Source organism: Amblyomma mixtum, chromosome 4 (assembly GCF_055824585.1).
Source record: "Amblyomma mixtum isolate Tamu chromosome 4, ASM5582458v1, whole genome shotgun sequence".
Classification (NCBI taxonomy): Eukaryota; Metazoa; Arthropoda; class Arachnida; order Ixodida; family Ixodidae; genus Amblyomma; species Amblyomma mixtum.
The window spans coordinates 96,744,390-96,764,076 of record NC_143015.1 but is presented as its reverse complement, the minus strand read 5'-3'; the positions used below and the strand labels follow the sequence as shown (position 1 = coordinate 96,764,076).

At 49.6% G+C, this 19,687-nt stretch overlaps 1 protein-coding gene and 1 long non-coding RNA gene across 5 annotated transcripts in view; one reads left to right on the top strand and one right to left on the bottom strand.

The window, feature by feature from the left end:
• The window catches only part of LOC149347522 (uncharacterized), a 54,996-nt gene that overhangs the window by 18,246 nt on the left and 17,063 nt on the right, over nucleotides 1-19,687 (bottom strand). The gene's annotated exons all lie outside the window — the stretch shown is intronic.
• The window catches only part of LOC149347524 (uncharacterized), a 19,973-nt gene continuing 6,321 nt past the window's right edge, over nucleotides 6,036-19,687 (top strand). For 2 of the 4 annotated variants that reach the window (XM_089585598.1, XM_089585601.1), the window contains exons 1-4: nucleotides 6,036-6,448; nucleotides 10,480-10,753; nucleotides 14,882-15,101; nucleotides 18,853-19,041. In XM_089585598.1, coding sequence (XP_089441724.1) covers nucleotides 10,509-10,753; nucleotides 14,882-15,101; nucleotides 18,853-19,041 — 654 coding nt within the window. In that variant the 5' untranslated portion in view covers nucleotides 6,036-6,448; nucleotides 10,480-10,508. The remainder of the gene's footprint in view (nucleotides 6,449-10,479; nucleotides 10,754-14,881; nucleotides 15,102-18,852; nucleotides 19,042-19,687) is intronic. The other 2 variants (XM_089585599.1, XM_089585600.1) reach the window with 2 other exon arrangements.

The window sequence follows — 19,687 nt, the reverse complement described above, 5'->3', positions numbered from 1 at the left end:
CCCTCCCCCATACCTGACCTATTGATTGATTGATTACAAACATCTTTATTTATTCAGTATTCTCAGACCATGTGGGTGGGCCGCCTAGTCCGATAGTCCACTGGCTGCTGCTGCTGCGCTGGCCCTCCCCACCAGCCAGTGCTGACGGTCAGGATCATCGCTGAGCAGAATAGCCTCCCACTGCTCCTCCGAGGGGTTGGGAATGGGGTCAACTAAGGGCTAGTTCGTGAAGTCAATAAAGTTGTTCCCTCCTCAGTGGTTCCCAGCTATGAGGGTTTTCAAAAATTTGTACTTAAAAGCTAAAAGTACCGCAATATAAATAAAAAATTGATATATAAAGACGATGCTGCCTTTCAGAACAAACGGAATCAATATTCAGGGGTGACCTCAAGTTTTCTTCTTTCAAATGATTCGCTATATTAGGATAGAACTTAGAAAAAAAAAAAGCAGTTAACGCTGGGCCACGGTCCGTGGCGTCCTGTATTGCTCGGTTGGCCAATCGAAACAGTGAACGAAATAAGTTTTTTAATGTTTCACCATATTAAACACGCCAAAAATCAAAATTCTAGTTTATAATTCCTTTCTTGTGGTAATAGCGTTTTGTCGAGGTAACAAGTACCTCGAGAATTGCGCTCGGAGGACCCGGCCGTGCAGACCGTCGCCACCGGCCGGGCTGCCAGTGTTATGGACCTTAGGAACATAAACACTTGAGTGCAGTGGGGTCGTGCGGGGACCCTGGGGCGTGCCCCGAATTCCTTCTTTAATAAAGTTTTCTCTCTCTCTCTCTCTCGAAAATACTCGGCCATCCATGCTTGCGCCGTGGCTTGAATTTCCCGGTGGAAAAAGAACTCGGATATTATCGTCCCGTGACGTTATGTCTTCCTCGCGACGCAGCGGATTGGCGAGTTCTGTGCCACGACGGAAAAACTGAAAATTGGTTTTGAGGAAAAGAAATGGCGCGCCACATATCTCGGTGGACACCCGAACAGCGCTGTAAGGGAAGGGAGGTCGATGGGCGTGAAAGGAGAAAGAGGTGGCGTAGTGGAGGGCTCCGGAATAGGTAATTTCGAACACCTGGGGAACGTGCACTGTCATCGCACAGCACACGCCTCCGTCGAAACGCGGCCGCCGCGGTCGAGTTCGAGCCCGGGTCCTCCGGCTCAGTAGCGGGAGCCCGAACCGCTGAGCCACCGCGACGGGTCGACATGATGTCGTGTCGCAAAAAAAAAGAAAAATCGCGCCGCAAAAAAAAACGGTCAGCAAGCGAATGCCCCAAAATCGTCGCTGGCGACTTGTTCGGGGTGGTGGTGGTGGTGAAAACTTTTATTTTGTGAAAAAGAGTTTGGGAGCCACAGAGTGGCCCCGCTACATGGTCGGCGTCCCTAGTCCGGGACACCGCATGACAATGCCCCGTCTCTCGCCCGTTTCACCAGAGCCCTTTGGGACTCAAGCGAGGAGCAGTTGAGGAGGGCAGTCTCCCATGCCTCTCTGGAAGGGGAAGGGGGGAGGTGGGGATTTTGAGTACATGCCCACACCATGTGGAAGATATCACAGGTCTCCCCACAGTGTGGGCATCGCCCATCCGTGTTAGGATCGTAATGTTTTATTATTGCAGGACAGAGTAGAGTACCTGTCTGCAGGCGCCTTAAAGTTCGCTCCTCCGTCTTACTCAGCCCTTTTGCAGGGGCCGGGAAAAGGCGGTGGTTGTCGCTATAATGTGTTAATATTTCCCTGAATCGCAGCAGCGGCTGGTTAGTCTCCGAGCCAGAAGAGCTGGGATGAGGAGCCCGGTGAGTAAGCGCTCGGGCAGCCGCGTCAGCGGCCTCATTACCTCGTAAGCCCTGGTGGCCAGGAGCCCAAATGATTCGTTTGGGTGTTGGATCAGTGGCAGTCCGTCGTAGAATACAAGCAGCTAAGGGGGAGATCTCCCCTGCCAAGTAATGTTCACATGCTTTTCGGGAGTCCGTGATGATTATTCTCGAATTGGCGTGGGCGGCAGCAAGCGCTATCGCTACTTCCTCGGCCCGGCTCCCCCTCCGTGACGAATGGCCTCGATTATGTCGCTCGACCTACGCGACTCGCCATTGTGAATGCTCCTTAAGAAAACGCGATGAGATGTCGCCATAACCGGTTGCGAGCAGTTTTATGCGAAGCATATTACTAGAGCTACACTACAGCCCGTCGAGCGCGGCGGTGGAGCTACCATTGACCTTTAGCGTGACCACGTGACACCACGTGACAACATGACGTCACAGCAGAGGAGAGATGGGCTGCCGGCTCGCGCGGTCGGCCGCGGCGGTGGAGGCTCCACATCAGAGGCGCTGCAGCTGACCACGCGTGACGCTACAGCAGCGGTATAAAGCTGAGCTTGCCTCGCTCTCCGGGCACCTACGAGGCGGCCAGGTGTTGGGATGCCGCCTAGAAGCAGGGCTGATTTGAACGAGAAGCGAAAGCTTCAGCGTGCCACAGAGACCGATGAAGAGCGGGATGAACGTCAACCAAGGAAAGCCATGTATTACCAAGCATAGCCATCAATATGCTTCGCATCTGACTAGGCTTAACCTTAGCTAAGCCTCAGCCATTTTTTTTAACAGTTTGCAAATTATAGAGTCTACAAAGAGCTTTTAAATTTGACTCGAATGCTTACAATGGCATCCTTCCTGTACATGATAATGCACAGGATTGGTCAAAAGTTCCCAAGCCGCAGAGTCTGCTTTTCATTTGTACATCCTGACACTTAAGGTGCCGATAAAGCTACCAAGGTTCTTAGAGGTTAGAGCGATATTTCTTCTACCCTCTAGAGATATTTTAAGCTTCAGCGGTGCCGTAACTGCCCCACTATACAGCTTCAAAAAGGAGACTTTGTGGCCTGGGAACTTCTGACCGACCCTGTATATCAGAAAATTCAGGGGTGAACTTGTCACCTTACGTGTAGCGAGGCGAATACCTTTGTCCCATCCTGCTGAGCGCACTGGAACGCTTCTGATTCTTCATTGTGCTTTTGTTTGATGTTAAGCTCGTTATAACCGATTTCGAGTTACGACATACTACATCTTCTTTATATTCGGTGTGTTCGTTGTAAACAGGTTCGAGTTAGGCCACACTACACCTTCGTTATATCTGGTGTGTTCGTTATAATCGATTTCGAGTTACGCCACACTACACCTTCGTTATATCTGGTGTGTTCGTTATAAACACGTTCGAGTTACGCCACACTACACCTTCACTATATTCGGTGTGTTCGTTATAAACAAGTTCGAGTTACGCCACACTACACCTTCGCTATATTCGGCGTGTTCGTTATAACCGATTTTGAGTTACGCCGCACTACACCTTCGTTATATCTGGTGTGGTCGTTATAACCGATTTCGAGTTACGCCGCACTACACCTTCGTTATATCTGGTGTGTTCGTTATAACCGATTTCGAGCTACGCCCCACTACACCTTCGTTATATCTGGTGTGCTCGCTATAACCGGTTTCGAGTTACGCCACACTACACCTTCGCTATATTTGGTGTGTTCGTTGTAACCGATTTCGAGTTACGACATACTACACCTTCGTTATATCTGGTGTGCTCGCTATAACCCGTTTCAAGTTACGCCACACTACACCTTCGTTATATCTGGTGTGTTCGTTATAACCGATTTCGAGTTACGACATGCTACACCTTGGTTGCCGAAGTATACAGCGCAGGAAGACAAAACGTTTGACAGCACTTCGAATGCCCTACGTCAATTAGTTTGGCTGTAATGAACGTTTGAAATTTCGAGCTTCGTAGCGCGCTGAATCGTTTGGTACGATTTCTACGCCAATTAGGTCGTCAACAATCTTTGTACCAATGTTGCCAACATCTGGTCCCTTTTGGACTCCTCACACACTAGAGGGGCACGAAGGTGTCCTACGAACGGCGGGGGGCCACGCTATTGAACTAGCCTTGGCTGACGTGTTCGCGCGTACAAACGGACACGTTGGCTAGTAATACCTGTGCCACAAGGCCAGATTTAATGTCATTAAGTGCTAACTGCCTAAAGTTTTAATGGCATTCGTGCGGTGCCACACGCATAAATTGCGATTCGCGACCTACTGAGTTCACCACAACTCATTGGCCTGTGCAATGCGTACTCTCGTTCCCATTCCACACACAGAAAAGCTTGAGTAACAACTTCCTAACCAGTAGCAAATTGTTAATTCGTAACTTTTTCAGATGAAGCATCTATATATACCGCATTTTCGATGCGAAGAGTGCGTTTTTAACCAGCCTTTTTGACAGGTACTCTCGACTTGTGTGCCGACATGTGAGTTTATGGCTACTTTTTCGACATGTAACGCAGGAACAGCCGTATTTTCTGGAAAATCATTTTTACATTACATTTGAACAACGTTTCCGATATATTGTGCTCTTTAGCACTGTTTACATTCAAATGAAACTTTTGACTGCCTTGCAAGCGTTATCGTCATCCTCACTTTCGATAATGGCATTAAATGAGGACGTGTAGCACCAACTCCGAAATAAATGGCATTATCAAACTTAAGGCCTTCAGCATTTACTAGATTTACGTAATCCTGAACTATAGTTATGATACACATATACCTCTTTCACGAAGTGATTGCATCCGTTCGCAGTGGAGTTACATCTCTGACGTCCACATCACGTTCAGTGGTGGTGGTTCTCAGGAACAACCAGTGCTTGACGTTTTCAGGATTACGTTAGTCCGGGCTGTCCGGTCGACTGTTCCTGTGTGCCCTATGGCGCTGGCGCCGACCGGAACCAGAACTGTTGGTAAAAACCGCTTGTAGTTATTTAACAACGCTGTGCATTGGTGTTTTGAGTCAATTTTCACGATCACTTTGCCCTGAGGCCTCTTTCGAGACAAAAAAAAAAAAAAACGTACACCCAAAAACTTCGCGTCACTTTCGGGCTATTAGCCGTAGTTATGGCAGAAAACCTGCACGCGGTCATCCGGTACACCCGGTATCATCCACCCACACAATACCAAAAACAAACAAATAATACTAATATACTACCTTTCCTGCGAAAGTCGAAATCATGAATAAGCCGTTTTTTTTTTTGTTGTATCTTTCGCAAGACATAGATGGAAAGAACACGCATAATTGACGTTTTTCATGGCCACACAGACGCAGCCTCTCATAGGAGCGAAATATCATTCGCCCCGCCGCGGTGGCTCAGTGGTTATGGCGCTCGGCAGCTGACCCGAATAACGCGGGTTCGATCCCGGCCGCGGCGGCCGAATTTCGATGAAGGCGAAATTCTAGATGCCCGTGTGCTGTGCGATGTCAGTGCACGTTAAAGAACCCCAGGTGGTCGAAATTTCCCGGAGCCCTTCACTACGGCGTCCCTCATAGCCTGAGTTGCTTCGGGACGTTAAACCCCATAAACCAAACCAAACCAAACAAAACAAAACCGAAACATCATTCAACGGTCGTGAATGAACATCCACGTTTCAAGTTTTCTTTAGGCTTTCCTGGTTGAAATTAACGGTTACGTCGAAATGCGAGCAGACCGAGAATTAAAAATAAAAACAAAATAAAACCGAACAATGTTTTATAGCACCGTATTCACTACACGCGCGTCTCCTCCTCCGCCTCCGCACAGGCAGTGTGCGGGCGGCCGAACGCCTCCGCCGTTATCGTGGTGCTCCCAGTGCATTGTGCGCGAACTGCGACAGACATGACGTCAAACCAAGCGTAACTGAACCTTTTCGCTTTATGTCCAGGCTTAACCACAGCTATGCCACGGCCAATTTTTTTGGTTTTTGAGGAAAGGAAATGGCGCAGTAATTGCCACACATATTGGTGGACACCGGAGCCGCGCCGTAAGGGAAGGGAGGAAGATGGGGAGTGAAAAAAAAAAAAAGAGGTGCCGAAGTAGAGGTCTACGGAATAATTTCGACCACCTGGGGGTCTTCAACGTGCACTGACATCGCACAGCACATGAACGCCTTTTGCGTTTCGCCTACATCGAAACGCGGCCACCGCTTCGAGCGCCACTCATAGTTTATGATGTAGCTCATAGGTGGCGCCGCAATCGACGCTGTCAAGCTTTGAATCGGAGTTTAGACGTTTGTGTTATGGAGACGCTGTCAAGATTGCAACGTCTACTGTTCATGGCCGCATTCTGAAGCTGTTAACGCGTCTTGTTACCAACCGTGATCGCCTGTGAACGGCCACGAAGAAAACAGGTATAATCCCCCACATTTCATTGACGCCAGGACGAGACGCCGGCGTTCGCCGTTATAGTTTCAGAGCGAGGCGACGCTGAATTCAGAGGTTTCAAGTCGTCTGCGCCCCACGCACACAAGAGCGGCGCGGGCTGCGACACATTGTGTTTATCGAACCAGCCTTATACGGGATTTTCTTATACTGCGACTTGAAGCTTTCAACTGCGGCGTGATTTCCTCCCACGGTCTCTCTCTTCGCATCTGCAGGTGAGATTTCATTACGGCATTTACAAGCATATGTATCGTTCGTGTTACACATGCGATGGTATACGTTTCTAAATGCTACATTCAAGCGTTCGGCTTTGCAGTTGGGACGCTGGTTCGCGGACTCTTCGTGAATGCAGGTCGTTTTAAGCATTAATGCAATTTCTCTTGTAACAGCAGTTCTTCATCGAAGTTAGGTAGAGAAATACGGCAATATTTTGTGTATTTCAAGTGTGTTTAGCGTAAAGTGAGCGTCAGAATCCGGCCGCGGCAGTCGAATTTCGATGGAGGCGAGATTCTAGAGGCCCGTGCGGTGTCAATGCTCGTTAAAGAACCCCAGGTGGTCGAAATTTTCGTAGCTCTTCACTACGGCGTCCCTCATGGGACGTTAAATCCCCGTAATCCCAATCCCGCTCGGGCCAAAGCAGTCCGCCACTTTGGCATATGACAACTCTCGTTCCGAGCATCGTAATTTCTTAGGCACGCTCGAAATGCATTCGCGAGCTCGAAAAGCCCGCGCTTCGCTTAAACGGCGAAGAATGGTAGCTAGTGGTCTGTTTGAGGCTCCCTAGAAGTGCTTGTAATTCCCCATGTACACCACCGCGCTGTACCTATGCGTGTCTGAACCAGCGCCGTCCGTTTCAAACTGCGATGCGCTCCGGGAGTTCAAAAACGTTTTCGGCCTGCGGACGCCACGAAAATGCGATTGACTCTAGGGGTGCTGCAGTGATAAAAATCGGGCGACTAGCTTTCAAGTACTGTACTACTCTACAGTTTGCTTACGATTTTTCCGATTAAATTTAAGCGTCGTCTGTGTGAGCTTGCGAGTAGTATTAAGGCGAAAGCCTTTAGTGGCTCATACTCGCGGCCACGACTCTGTCCACCCGTCCGTTACACGTTTGTGATTTGTAGCATTTACAACAGATGGCGGCACCCATCCACATGCTACGCCGACTTCCTGCCCAACGGATATGCAGTTCTCCTTGCCTTGTGCAGGATTATACTTCACTATATGCAGGATGCTGGAGAGCGTTGCGGGAAAGGCTTTCGCCTCACCGCACTTTAGATCACCGAAGTGCGCCCTCGAAATTTTAAGGCGAAAGCCTTTAATGCCTCAAGCTGTCGTTAGCAATCCGTGTCGGCAGCAGTGTCGACAGCAGTGTCGGCAGCCGTGTCGACAGATGTGTCCGCGTTTTGACCGAGATATGTGAGACAGTTACTGCATAATTTCCTTTCCTCAAATACAATTTTCAGTTTTTTCATTACGGCCCCTCTTTCTTCTTTCACTCCCACTTCCTCCCTTCCTGTACGGTGCTGGTTAAGGTGTCCACCGAGATGACTGAGTATAAAAGCGCCATTTCCTCTCCTCAAAAAGCGTTGCGTTCAAAGGGCAAGGCATCGCGCCGAACGGATGGTGGCGTTCCGTGGCCTCCCTGGCAGCGCTACAACACTCGCGTTCCACTCGTGAAGGCGAAGCTTAAGTGCCATTAATTAGCAGTCAATTAATGCTGAGTGATTAATAAGTAATTAGTCATTACTTCGTCATCAATTATGTGTGAGGTCATCCAGTGGTGACGTCACCAGTGTCACAGGCAAAGTGGTGCGGAAAACACTTTCGCCTCTACGCACTTTAGACAGTCTAAGTGCCCCCTGAATTTTTTTTGTTGACTGACATCCGATGCTAACGTTGCTCCAACATTCCCGCAATGATAAGCTGGCCTTTGTTTTTGCAGTGTATTCGATGTGTAAACAGGGATTACAGCTTAACATCTGCTAACAAAGCAGGAACGTTTGCATGCGTAGTTTTTTTTTTAATAACTTCAACTCTGCTTAAGAGCAGAAATGTGAAAGCCTTTCCTTTTCCTCTCTCTCTGCCTCCGTTTTTATGTTATAGGGAGTAGGCTGAACTATGTGGACGTCCATGGATATTGTGACATCCGTTCCCGAGACATTCAAACTATATCGACGTTCATGGCTATCGGGACGTCCGAACAACTTTCGCGGTATTCGAACCCCCGACCCTCATAGGACTCGAACCCACGACCATCGCGGGGCTCGAACACACGACCGTAACGGAACTCGAACCCACAACGTTTGCGGGACTCGAACCGACGACCTCTTTCTCGTTATCGCTATGATCGTCATTACTGTCACCACCATCAGCATCGCTATCACCATCACTATCTCTGTCATCATCAGTATCACTATGATCACTACCAATATTTCTAGCCACGATGGAAGAAACAAATTCTTCATTCGTGTTTCTAGCACTGTCACTGTCAGTAGCTAAGAACATTATCACTATTTCACTACACATTTACTATCATTAATATCCTCTTCTTTTCTTATCTGTATTGTAATGTCTCATGACTTAAATGACTCATGGTGTCATATGACCGATGACGTCACAAAACTTAGTGACGTCACAGGGGACCAACTTCCGGCGCCAAATTTTGCGGACACTTCTGCCGACAACACAGCCGTTTAATGCTCTAACTGGCTCTTGAGTAGTCGAAAGAACACAGCAGCTGTCAGCCTTGAAGGAAGGGATGAGAAGGGAGTGAAAGTAGAAAGAGGTGCCGTAGTGGAGAGCTCCTGAATAATTTCGACCACAAGGGGATATTTAACGTGCACTGGCATGCAAAGCGCGGTGTTTTCAAGAGTTTAGTCCTTGCGTATATTGCGGGGACTGAGTAGTACATGTAGTTGGCCTAAACAGGTACAGTACCACGTTGTGACCACAGCGACTATTACCGAAAACGGGGATTTTATAAGCTCGAAGAGTCAAGACAAAAACCAAACAAAGGTGTCACTGTCAGTAGCCTATTTCGCCAGTAAAAAGCCTTCGTTAACACCGAATTTTGGCACCGATCTCAGAGGCTACGCTACATACGATAGAGGAGTGGTAATTGTGAAAACATTTTTATATAATTAAAAGCAAACGTGTTTAGGGGACCGGTCGTAGTGGGCGGGATCCTCAGTCCAGGACTCCAACAGCTTCTGATCGCCCAGGCTAAAGAGCTGGGCAGAACAGCTTTGCGCTAGCTAATAGTGGCGTGGAATATATATGCGGTTGCCCCTCTGTATGGGCAGGTTGTGACCACGTGACCGAGGCAGATCACGTGACCTGGCTGGCACACTTGCTTCATAGGTTGGGTTTCAGTGTGCCAGCACTTGAGCATCCACTCGCCGATTTCAACGATGCGACCTTGAAGAGCTCTGTGGCTGGGTGGTCCACGTGACCTTGTGACGTCATAATCGCGCCGTAGTCTTGAAGGCGGAGCGTAATCCGATTTCGCCGATCTTTCTCCGAAGCCTGCTCGACCTTGAAAACCGAGCCTCGAACCGAAACCGAGTACTAGCATAAATGGTAAATTGTTTTTTGAGGAAAGGAAATGGCGCAGTATCTGTCTCACATATCTCGGCGGACACCTGAACCGCGCCGTAAGGAAAGGGAGGAAGGTAGGAGTGAAAGAAGAAAGAGGTGCCGTAGTGGAGGTCTCCGGAATAATTTCGACCACCTGAGGATCTTTAACGTGCACTGACATCGCACAGCACACGGGCGCCTCTTGCGTTTCGCCTCCATCGAAACGCGGCCGCCGCAGTCGGGTTCGAAGTTCAAAACCGAGTATTCCGGCTTTTGAAGACGGGCGCCTTACCACTGAGCCACCGCGGCGGGTGAAGTGGTAGCGCACCTAATTCGCATTTATTATCGTCCCTCATTTTTTGTTTACGTAGGATTGAATAAGTTTGCTGCAATATTTATATACAGAAAAAATGCATCCGTAGTTTTTTTTTACACAAAAGCGGTGCCATGCTTTCTTTTCAGCCATTTACGGCGTCTGAAAGCATCCGGAAATACTGCTTTCCAGTGTGATGATACCAAATTCCTGTGCGATGTCAGTGCACGTTAAAGAACCCCAGGTGGTCGAAATTTCCAGAGCCCTCCACTACGGCGTCTCTCATAGCCTTAGTCGCTTTTGGACGTTAAACCCCAATAAACCAATCCTTTTTATGTTTTGTTCTTTGCGAAGGCGAGTTTACGCTTTCCAGTCCCGCACCAATGGCCGCATTCAGGATGCCTCGCGGCAACAGTGCGCGCGCAAAGGAGGTGTCATGGCGTCACCAAGCAGCGCCTGCTGGCTCGAACGGAAGATGGCGCGGTGTGGCAGCGACGTCCGTGGCGCCCCTTGGCGGATGCTCCCAGCCAATCATGGCCGCGCCGCCGCTGACCGACAGTCGGGGCCGTCACTGCTACTGGCCCATCGTGGTGCCGCCTGCTGCCAGGGATGACCGGGATTATGATTGGTAACGTATCACTTGGCCCCTTCTTAACTCGACGGGCATTGTTTACCAGTTTGTTTGACGCGACAACCCTGAAACGAAGCAGATGGCTACAAAAATTGGCAGGGGCTTAGCTTTGGTTAAGCCTGGTAGGTTGCGAAAGCAAAAGCGCAGCGCCTCCATCAGAAGGAACGCAGTGCGCCGCGTCTACAGGTCACGAGTGGCTACCGGCCGCCGCTGCGCGACGACTCGACTTGGTAGCCCATCTCTGAACGTCACGCTATGACGTCACTAGGCATCGCATGACGTCAGAGGTCATTCTAAATGTCACGCGTGGCTACCGGCCGCCGCTGCGGGACGACTCGACTTGGTAGCCCATCTCTCACCCTGGTATGACGTCACGTTATGACGTCACTAGGCATGGCATGGCGTCAGAGGTCATTCTAAATGTCACGCGTGGCTACCGGCCGCCGCTGCGCGACGACTCGACTTGGTAGCCCGTCTCTCACTCTGTTATGACGTCAGAGTTCATTGTAAAGGTGAAACGTGGCTACCGGCCACCGCTACGCGAAAGGCCGTTCATGAGCGTAGTATTGCTTTCGCAATAAAAAAAATAGCCGCAGTTGGCCCGCGGGATGATGTATTACTCGGGTAACAAATTACAGCAACAAATAAAATCAGCATTCTAATGTTTCACTCTGTCCGGCTGAGTCATAGGTGTCAAAATTCTTGCGCCAATATATTTCATCTTGTGGTTGCTTCTTAAAGTTCTATAGTAGGATACAACTTTAAAAAACAGCAGTTGCTAACACTGGGCCGCGGTCCACGGCGTTTTGTATTACTCCGCTTTAAAAAAGGTTCAGCAACGGACTATTTTTCCGTCGTGGAGGAATTCTGTGCGCGGAGGCTGAATGTGGGCGGAGCTTCACTGCAGACTTAAGTTGTATCTGACTATAAATAACGACAGAATGTTTAAGACCGGAATGTTTCCTTTGGGGACAATGTGTGGCTGTCGGGAATATGGGCGCAGCTTCACTGCAGTCTTAAAGGGAGACTGGCGAATAAAAGTTGGCCCGTACCGATTTAGGGTGTAGCGTTGTAACTACAAAGCGACCACTCTCTCCACAAGCGGAGCGTTTATAGGCTAGAAAAGACAAAAAATATAAACGAAACACACGTGTTGCCATCGCCGGCCGATTTCGCAACTAAAATGCATATGTCGACACCAACTTTCGGCTCGGATCCCGGAGGCTAAGCTACGCAGCCATTCCCTTCAAAACGGTGGCAGCCTTTTTTTCATGCTTTTTTGTACTTTTTAAAATATTTTTTATACTGATGATTTTCCTCTGTCCTTCAGTCCTATTTTCTTTGTCGAATATGACTAAAGTGGGCGTACACTAACTTCGGCTATTGGCCCAACATTTGCATGTGCAGTGAAATGAATGTATGAATGAATGAATGAATGAATTAATGAATGAATGAATGAATTTTCTCAGCGATGAATGCGTCTTCTGCTGCCGGGCAAGCGTCAACACAAGCAGAAAGAGCCAGACGATCCATTTTTGCTCGAAATATCATTTGGAAGGAGTTGTCCCGAGTGTCCCTCTAAGGCTGTTCAATTTAATTTAATTTAAATTCTTATTTGTCCTGTTCGGGGTGGAAGCCCTCGCGGCTGTCTCGCAAGAACGTTGCGACATACGAGAAGGAAGGATATATGAAACACAAGTTTCGCACGCATCCTCGTGCCCCTTCAGTCTAAATACGAATGCGCTTATGTGGGAGTAAAAAGATTGTAAGCTGTTTTCTAGGGCACTTTCTTTTATCTTTTATAACAGGGAATGCGCCAGATGACAGCTTACTCCCATCCGTCTATTTTCTAACCCCTCCCGTCTCAACTGTCTCCTCGCTTTCCGTGCTAATCTAGAGCAACAGCCAGGTTTAGAATAGGGTGTCTCCATCGTTTAGGGAGATAGGGTCACCCTTTCCCTAATGTCTCTTCCCCAGTCCTGTCGCCCCTTCCCTCTTCCTGCTAATCTAGAGCAACAGCCAGGTTTAGAATAGGGCGTCTCCATCGTTTAGGGAGATATGGTCAACATTTCCCTAATGTTGCTTCCCCAGTCCTGTCGCCCCTTCCCTCTTCCTGCTAATCTAGAGCTACAGCCAGGTTTAGAATAGGGTGCCTCCATCGTTTAGGAGATAGGGTCACCCTTTCCCTAATGTACCTTCCCCAGTCCTGGCGCCCCTTCCCTCTTCCTTGATGTCCTCCCCTTCATCCCCTCCACTGGGCTACTATGTATACACGTCAGGGAGAATTTAGTGAGCACTTGATACGCAACCTTTAAAGAAATTACTCTATAGTTTCGTTTTCTTCGCAACGATTTGCTGGCGTTGCGCATTGCGAGGGTCCTCCGAAAGACGCGGGTTCGATCCCGGCAGCAGCGGCTGAATTTCGATGGGGGTGAAATTCTAGAGGCCCGTGTGCTGCGCGTTGTCAGTGCACGTTAAAGAACCCCAGGTGGTCGAAATTTCCGGAGCCCTTCGCTATTTTAAAAATTAATTATCCGTCTATGTTCTTACCCCTCCCGTCTCAACTGTCCCGCTTTCCGTGCTAATCTAGAGCAACAGCCAGGTTTAGAATAGGGTGTCTTCATCGTTTAGGGTGATAGGGTCACCCTTTCCCTAATGTTTCTTCCCCAGTCCTGTCGCCCCTTCCCTCTTCCTTGATGCCCTCCCCTTCATCCCCTCCACTGGGCTACCATGGACACGTAGGGGAGAATTTAGTGAACGCTTGATACGCACTCTTTTAAAGGTGCACTGAAGAGGAATCTGAACTCGTCTTTTTGCCGCGGGAACTCAATCTACACGTTCCGAGCATTCTTAGAAACTTCGATTCATTGCCCTGTGTGGCCGATTTCTTCAATTAAATCGAAGTAACGTCCGGTTCCCGCCTTCTTTTTTTTTTTTAATTCTCCCCGTACGGAGGGCGGAGTCGACCAACGCGTGGAGTGCCTTTCACCCAGTCCCGTGGCGGCTTGCCGCTCTGCCATCGGCGGAGTAATACGTAGTAATCCGTAGAAGCAAATAGTCCGCGCGTATTTTTATTTCTGCGGGCTTATTTTGCGGCTATATTATCTGCGAATGAAACTATTTATTCACGGAGACCTAAAGAACAAAATAAAGCGAAAGCAAAGCCTCCACGGAGCTGGCTGAAAGGCACTGCACGCGTTGGTCGACTCCACCCACCGTACAGGAAGAATTCAAAAAATAAAGGTGGGAGCCGGACGTTAATTCGATTTAATTAGGGAAATCAACCGCACAGGGCAATAAGTCGCAGTTTCTAAGAATGCTCGGAACGTGTAAATCGAGTTCCCTCGGCAAAAAGACGAGTTCAGATTCCTCTTCAGCGCACCTTTAATGAAATTTTTTTATTTATTTATTTACAAATACTGCAGGCACTTCTCGGGCCCATGCAGGAGTGGATACAAAGATACAAATGAGACAATACAGGGGAACAAGTTAGGTACAGATATAACACAAAATAAGAATTCATCATCATAGCGGCATCGTGGTGGTAATGATGCCAATTCAGGGAAACGAAAATAGCGGGTTCAGTACGGAAACAAATATAGTTACCAAATATACAAAGTGAAAGTCAGCATCATAGCTTTATCACGGTGGCATTACTGATGAATCAATGCTATTGACATGCTCTATGAATGATTCAACTGAGTTGCAGTTCACAGCTGTCGAGGGTAGTTTGTTCCAGCTAGATATAGCCGCTGGAAACAAAGAATATTTATGAGCATTAATATGGCTTATGGGTTGATGAAGTGCTTTCTCATGGTTAGTTCTCGGAGAGTGACGAAATGGTTCCTGGAGGTATGTTTCTCTTGATATGTTCAAATCACTATGATAAAGTAAGAACAGAAATTTTAGTCTTGAAGCTGTTCTACGCTGTGCCAAGTTGTGAAGATCTGCTTTGTGAAGTAGGTTAGGTACGCTGGAATGTCTGAAAAAGCTTGAGTATACAAAGCGCACTGCTAAGTTTTGAATGCGTTCTAGTTTGCCTATCAAATATTGCTGATGTGGACTCTCGCAACCATTTGCTGGCGTTGCGCATTTGCGAGGGTCATCTATCCCGTCTTTCGTCAGCGCGCGCAGCTTAATGGATCTGGCGCACCAGCTGGGAGGTCAGCAGAGTGCACGCAGCGCTGGTCCCGGACCGGTCGTGCTGGCCAGGTCCGCCGACATGTCGGACGATCAGCGCGTCCACGGACTGTCTGTGGACGAATCCGCGGCCTGCATGCGATACCGGCTCAACGCCCAGCTCATGTCCTTGGTCATGGAGACGCCCGTCGTCTGCCCGCGAAAGGTATGCCCAAGCCGAGCAACGTGCCTCATCATTCATCATCATCACCAACCTACGTCCACTGCAGGGCAAAGGCCTCTCCCATGTCTCTCCAGTTAGCCCTGTCCCTCGCCTGGGGGGGGGGGGGGGGTGTCACCGTATCCCGTAAACTTCGTGAATTCATCCGCCCACCTAACTTTCTGCCGCCCCCTGCTACGCTTGCCTTCTCTTGGAATCCACTCCGTTACCATTAAGGAACAGCGGTTATTTCGCCTTCGCATTACATGCCCTGCCCAGGCCCATTTCTTCCTCCTGATTTCAACTAGGATGTCATTAACCCGCGTTTGTTCCCACACCCACTCTGCCAACTTTCTCTTAACGTGACACCTATCATTTTTCTTTCCATAGCTCGCTGCGTTGTCCTTAACTTAAACTGAACCCCCACTGAGGTGGCGGAAATGAGCCTTATCGCAAGCGCCCCTACATGGACCTTTCCAACATTACTAGTGATATACAGGGCGCTTCACCTAAGACTGTACACAATTTTTCAGAATAGGTATTTGTAGTTAGAAGCACGTTAGAAGAGCGCTTTTTTTCGGCGTGGCATTTTCTGGGGTGTAGTACATCAGAATACAGCTAAGATGTGCTAACTAGCAGGAGGTTAACTAATATTGAATAGTTAACTTATAAACTATTGCTGTAATGATCCTTAACTCTTGAGAGGCGTGTAGCCCACCGTAAGCAATATCCGTATTAGTTGCTAGAAATTCAGAACACAGTTATCCTCGGCGCTGTGGCACAACAAATTTTGGCTACGTCGTCCCAAAATAAATAGGCTTTCTAGAAGCTTGCAGGCAGCGCAACCTCTCCAGTGAACGTAACTCGTCGAAATAGCCGACATTTGTTGGGCCAGCAATTTATTTATTTAAGCAAATACTGCCGGCCTGTGTTATGGGTCAGACATAATGATAAAAACGAGAAGTACTATACATTGGAACAGAAGTAGCTAGCGAGGAGATTCAAAACCAGAACATACAACACAAAATCGATTACAAAGGCAGAGAACTGGTCATGGCATCGAACTTGGCAATGAACGAAGGCATCCATCTTGGCCCAAAACAGGAATACATGTACGCACTATGCTTGATTCAGAGCTTGTAAATAAAAATTGCCAGTGTCTTAGCTCGGCTATGCCAGGATATACGTAGCGAAAGCAGGCATGCGACACAGCCGGCGAAGCGAGCGGAGGCGAGCGCAACGACGAGGCAAGCGGTGTGACGTCATGCCAAACAGCGGCGACGGCTCCGCGGCGAGGTGTGACGTCATGCCAGATGGCGCGGCGAGCGCGGCGTCGTCTGGTCACTGGCGTCCGCCAGCTGCGGCGGTTCCTAGGCAACGGCAAGGTCGGTCCCTGTGCCTCCTCGGAGCACCGCCACGGCGAAATCGCAAGTTCGTGGCCAATGTAGCTTTCGCTACAAAAATTGTGCGGTTCAACTTCTGCTGAACCGGGTTACAGAGCAAAAGCAATGGCGTATCGGGCGTGCAGATCTTCAGTCTGCCCGTTTGCTCCATGACGGAAGGAAAGAGCTCAGGAGAGGCGGTTACGGCACATTTTAAAGGGACACTGAGGAGAGCACTATTAATATATTTTTTATAGCAAAATCCGATAGTTCGGCATGTCATGGCTTTGTTGCCACTTGGCCGGCAGCGAAAAATGCATTTATTTCTAAGAAATTTGGATTCGAAGTTGAAAAGGTTTTTCCCGCCGCTGTGATTCAAACTTGGGATTCGGCTATGACGACAGAGGACTAAGTGACGTGAAACATGACGTGACGTGACGTAACGCAGACTCCGTGATTTCTGCCGGCCAGCAGTGCGGCCTAGCAGCAGCCGAAAAGAAAGCTACCGCCGGCTGCACGTTGAAGGCATCTATCGGCTATTGCGGCCGTCGCTACAGTCGCTTCGCTTACGTTTGCACCGGCGTTTTGCGAGCGTTACGATGGATCCCGTTCTCGAAGTCGTCAACGAAGTTCTCGCAAATAGACACCTTTAGCATACCGTGTACCTTGATACCGCTAGCGGAATACCGGGAGCCCGCCTAACGCCGGCGAGCAGGCGCTGATTGGTCCCGATGCTTCAGGCGAGCGCGTAGCTGCCCGGCACGTGGCGCCATCTGGCGACGTCAAGGAGATTTGCGCATGCATTGGCTGCGCCTCAGTGATTTGTGCTTCTCGTGTCCTAGCGTTGCTAGAACCTAGCAACACTGTTTTGGTATATGACGTCATGACGCTTGTACTTGCGAGTTTGGCCTGTGGCGGCGATACCTGTATTTTGGTTCTTGCTCTTTTCTACGTTACAAGAGCTTTGTTGTCAGTATGAGTGGCGTTTTTGTAATCAGGAGCTGGTATTCTGTAGATACAAGCCAACTTCAATTTCTCCTCAGTGTCCCTTTAAGGCGAAAGCCTTCAATGCCTCATACTGTCGTTAGCAGCCGTGTCGGCAGATGTGTCCGCGTTTGGACGGGTGTCCACCGAGTTATGTGAGACAGTTACTGCGTAATATCCTTTCCTCAAATACAATTTTCAGTTTCTTCATTACGGCCCCTCTTCCTTCATTAACTCCCACTTCCTCCCTCCCTGTACGGTGCGGTTAAGGTGTCCACCGAGATGACAGAATTACTGCGCCATTTCCTTTCCTCAAAAAGCGTTGCGTTCAAAGGGCAAGGCATCACTCCGAACGGGTGGTGGCGTTCCGTGGACTCCCTGGCAGAGCTACAACACGCTGTCGCATTCCACTCCTAAAGGCGAAGCTTGAGCGTTATTAATTAGCAGTCAATGAGTACTTAGTCATTAATCAGTAATTAGTAATTAATTAGAAATTTGTCATTCGTCATCAGTTATGTGTGACGTCATCCAGTGGTGACATCACCAGTGCCACATAGGCAAAGTGGTGCGGAAAACGCTTCCGCCTCTACGCACTTTAGACAGTCAAAGTGCCCCCTGAATTTTTTTTGAAGCCGGCTCCCCCCTGCGCCGCCCTCTACTTAGCCGCCGTCTCAGCGCGTTTGCACATGCGCAGGAGGCATTTCAGCAGACGACAACGCAGTGCCAAGCGTTAATATTGGCTGTGCCGTCGGCTAAAAGACTCCCAGTAGTCCTTGCGGAAGCACGTCACCTCCGGCACAGTTTTTGACGTGCAGCTCGTAGGGCCTCTCCTGAGTTTTCCTTTCTCCGTGGTTTACTCTGTTCCCTTAGTCCGCGTGCAGCTGTTGGCTTGGCTCCGACTGGCCTGAGGACCAGCCGGTCTCGGTGAGTCATCACTGGAACCTGAGTGGCGTTCCGCAGATAAGCTTTCAGTCTGTCTACTCAACAACCCACGGTACATCAGTGGTGCGGGGAGTCTACTCCAGTTTTTATTTCCTTTTCGGTTACCCCAACCTATTCTTTGTCTACCCAGCAACCCACGATACATCAGTGGTGCGGGGAGTCTACTCCAATTAGACTCAACTACACTCTGTATATATCTCTCTCTCATCTTTTAGGTTTGCCGTGGAAATAGACTTGCCTCTCTCACGTTTTCCGTTACTGTTGCGCAATTGGATTGGATTGGAGTAAACTTTATTTGTGCCTGCAGTTGGGCGCTCGCGCGCCCCGACGAGGGCCTACGTCGTCTGCGAGGCTGCCGTTACTCGGCGCGGGTCTCCGCTCGCCGTTGCCGAGCAAGCCTACGGCTCGCATAGCTCTGACGCTCAGTATACGACCGCCGTCTCTCGCAGGACTGGGAGAAGGTCTCCCGAGCACGTCTTGTCCAGCGTGCCAGGCTCGAAGCGATGCTGCGTGCGTCTGAGGACGAGCTTGCCGGACTCGAGGAGAAGCAGGAGACCAAGCGCCGTCGCTGGCTGGACGCGGACGCGACCTTCCGCGAGCACCTGCGCGCCTTCGACGCCGCGGGGCGCTCGCTCCAGGTGCGTTATTGGGAGATGGGGAAAGGGCAGTTGCACTCGTGCACGTGCTAGCGGCGAACTGGATAGGCTATTGCAGGGGCCGTATTTTGTATCAGTTTGCATCATTGGATGTGACGTCAGTCGTGACGCCCTTATAAAAATGGTCTATAGACAGTCTATAGACTTCTTGTAGACTATTGGCTTCACACACACACACTCACACACACACGCACGCACGCACACACACACACACACGCGCGCGCACGCACGCACGCACACGCACAGTTCCTGCCGCCGCGGTGGCTTAGTGGTTATGGTGCTCGGCTGCTGACCCAAAAGACGAGAGAGAGAAAAACTATTTCAACAGGAATTCGGGGCGCGCCCCAGGGTCCCCGCACGACCCCACTACACTCAAGTGTTTATGTTCCTAAGGTCCATAACACTGGCAGCACGGCCGGTGGCGATGGTCTGCACGGCCGGCTCCTCCGAGCGCAGCAGGGTCTCCCAGTCCTCCCAGGTCTTGAGGTTCTCTAGGTCCCGCGGGGGAGGGTCCGCCGGGCAGAGGGAAAGGATGTGGAGGGAAGAAGCGAAGGGTTCTGGGCATAGGGCGCAAGCAGGAGTGGGGAAGGAGGGATGATAGTGGGTTAGGGTAAGGGGTGAGGGGAGA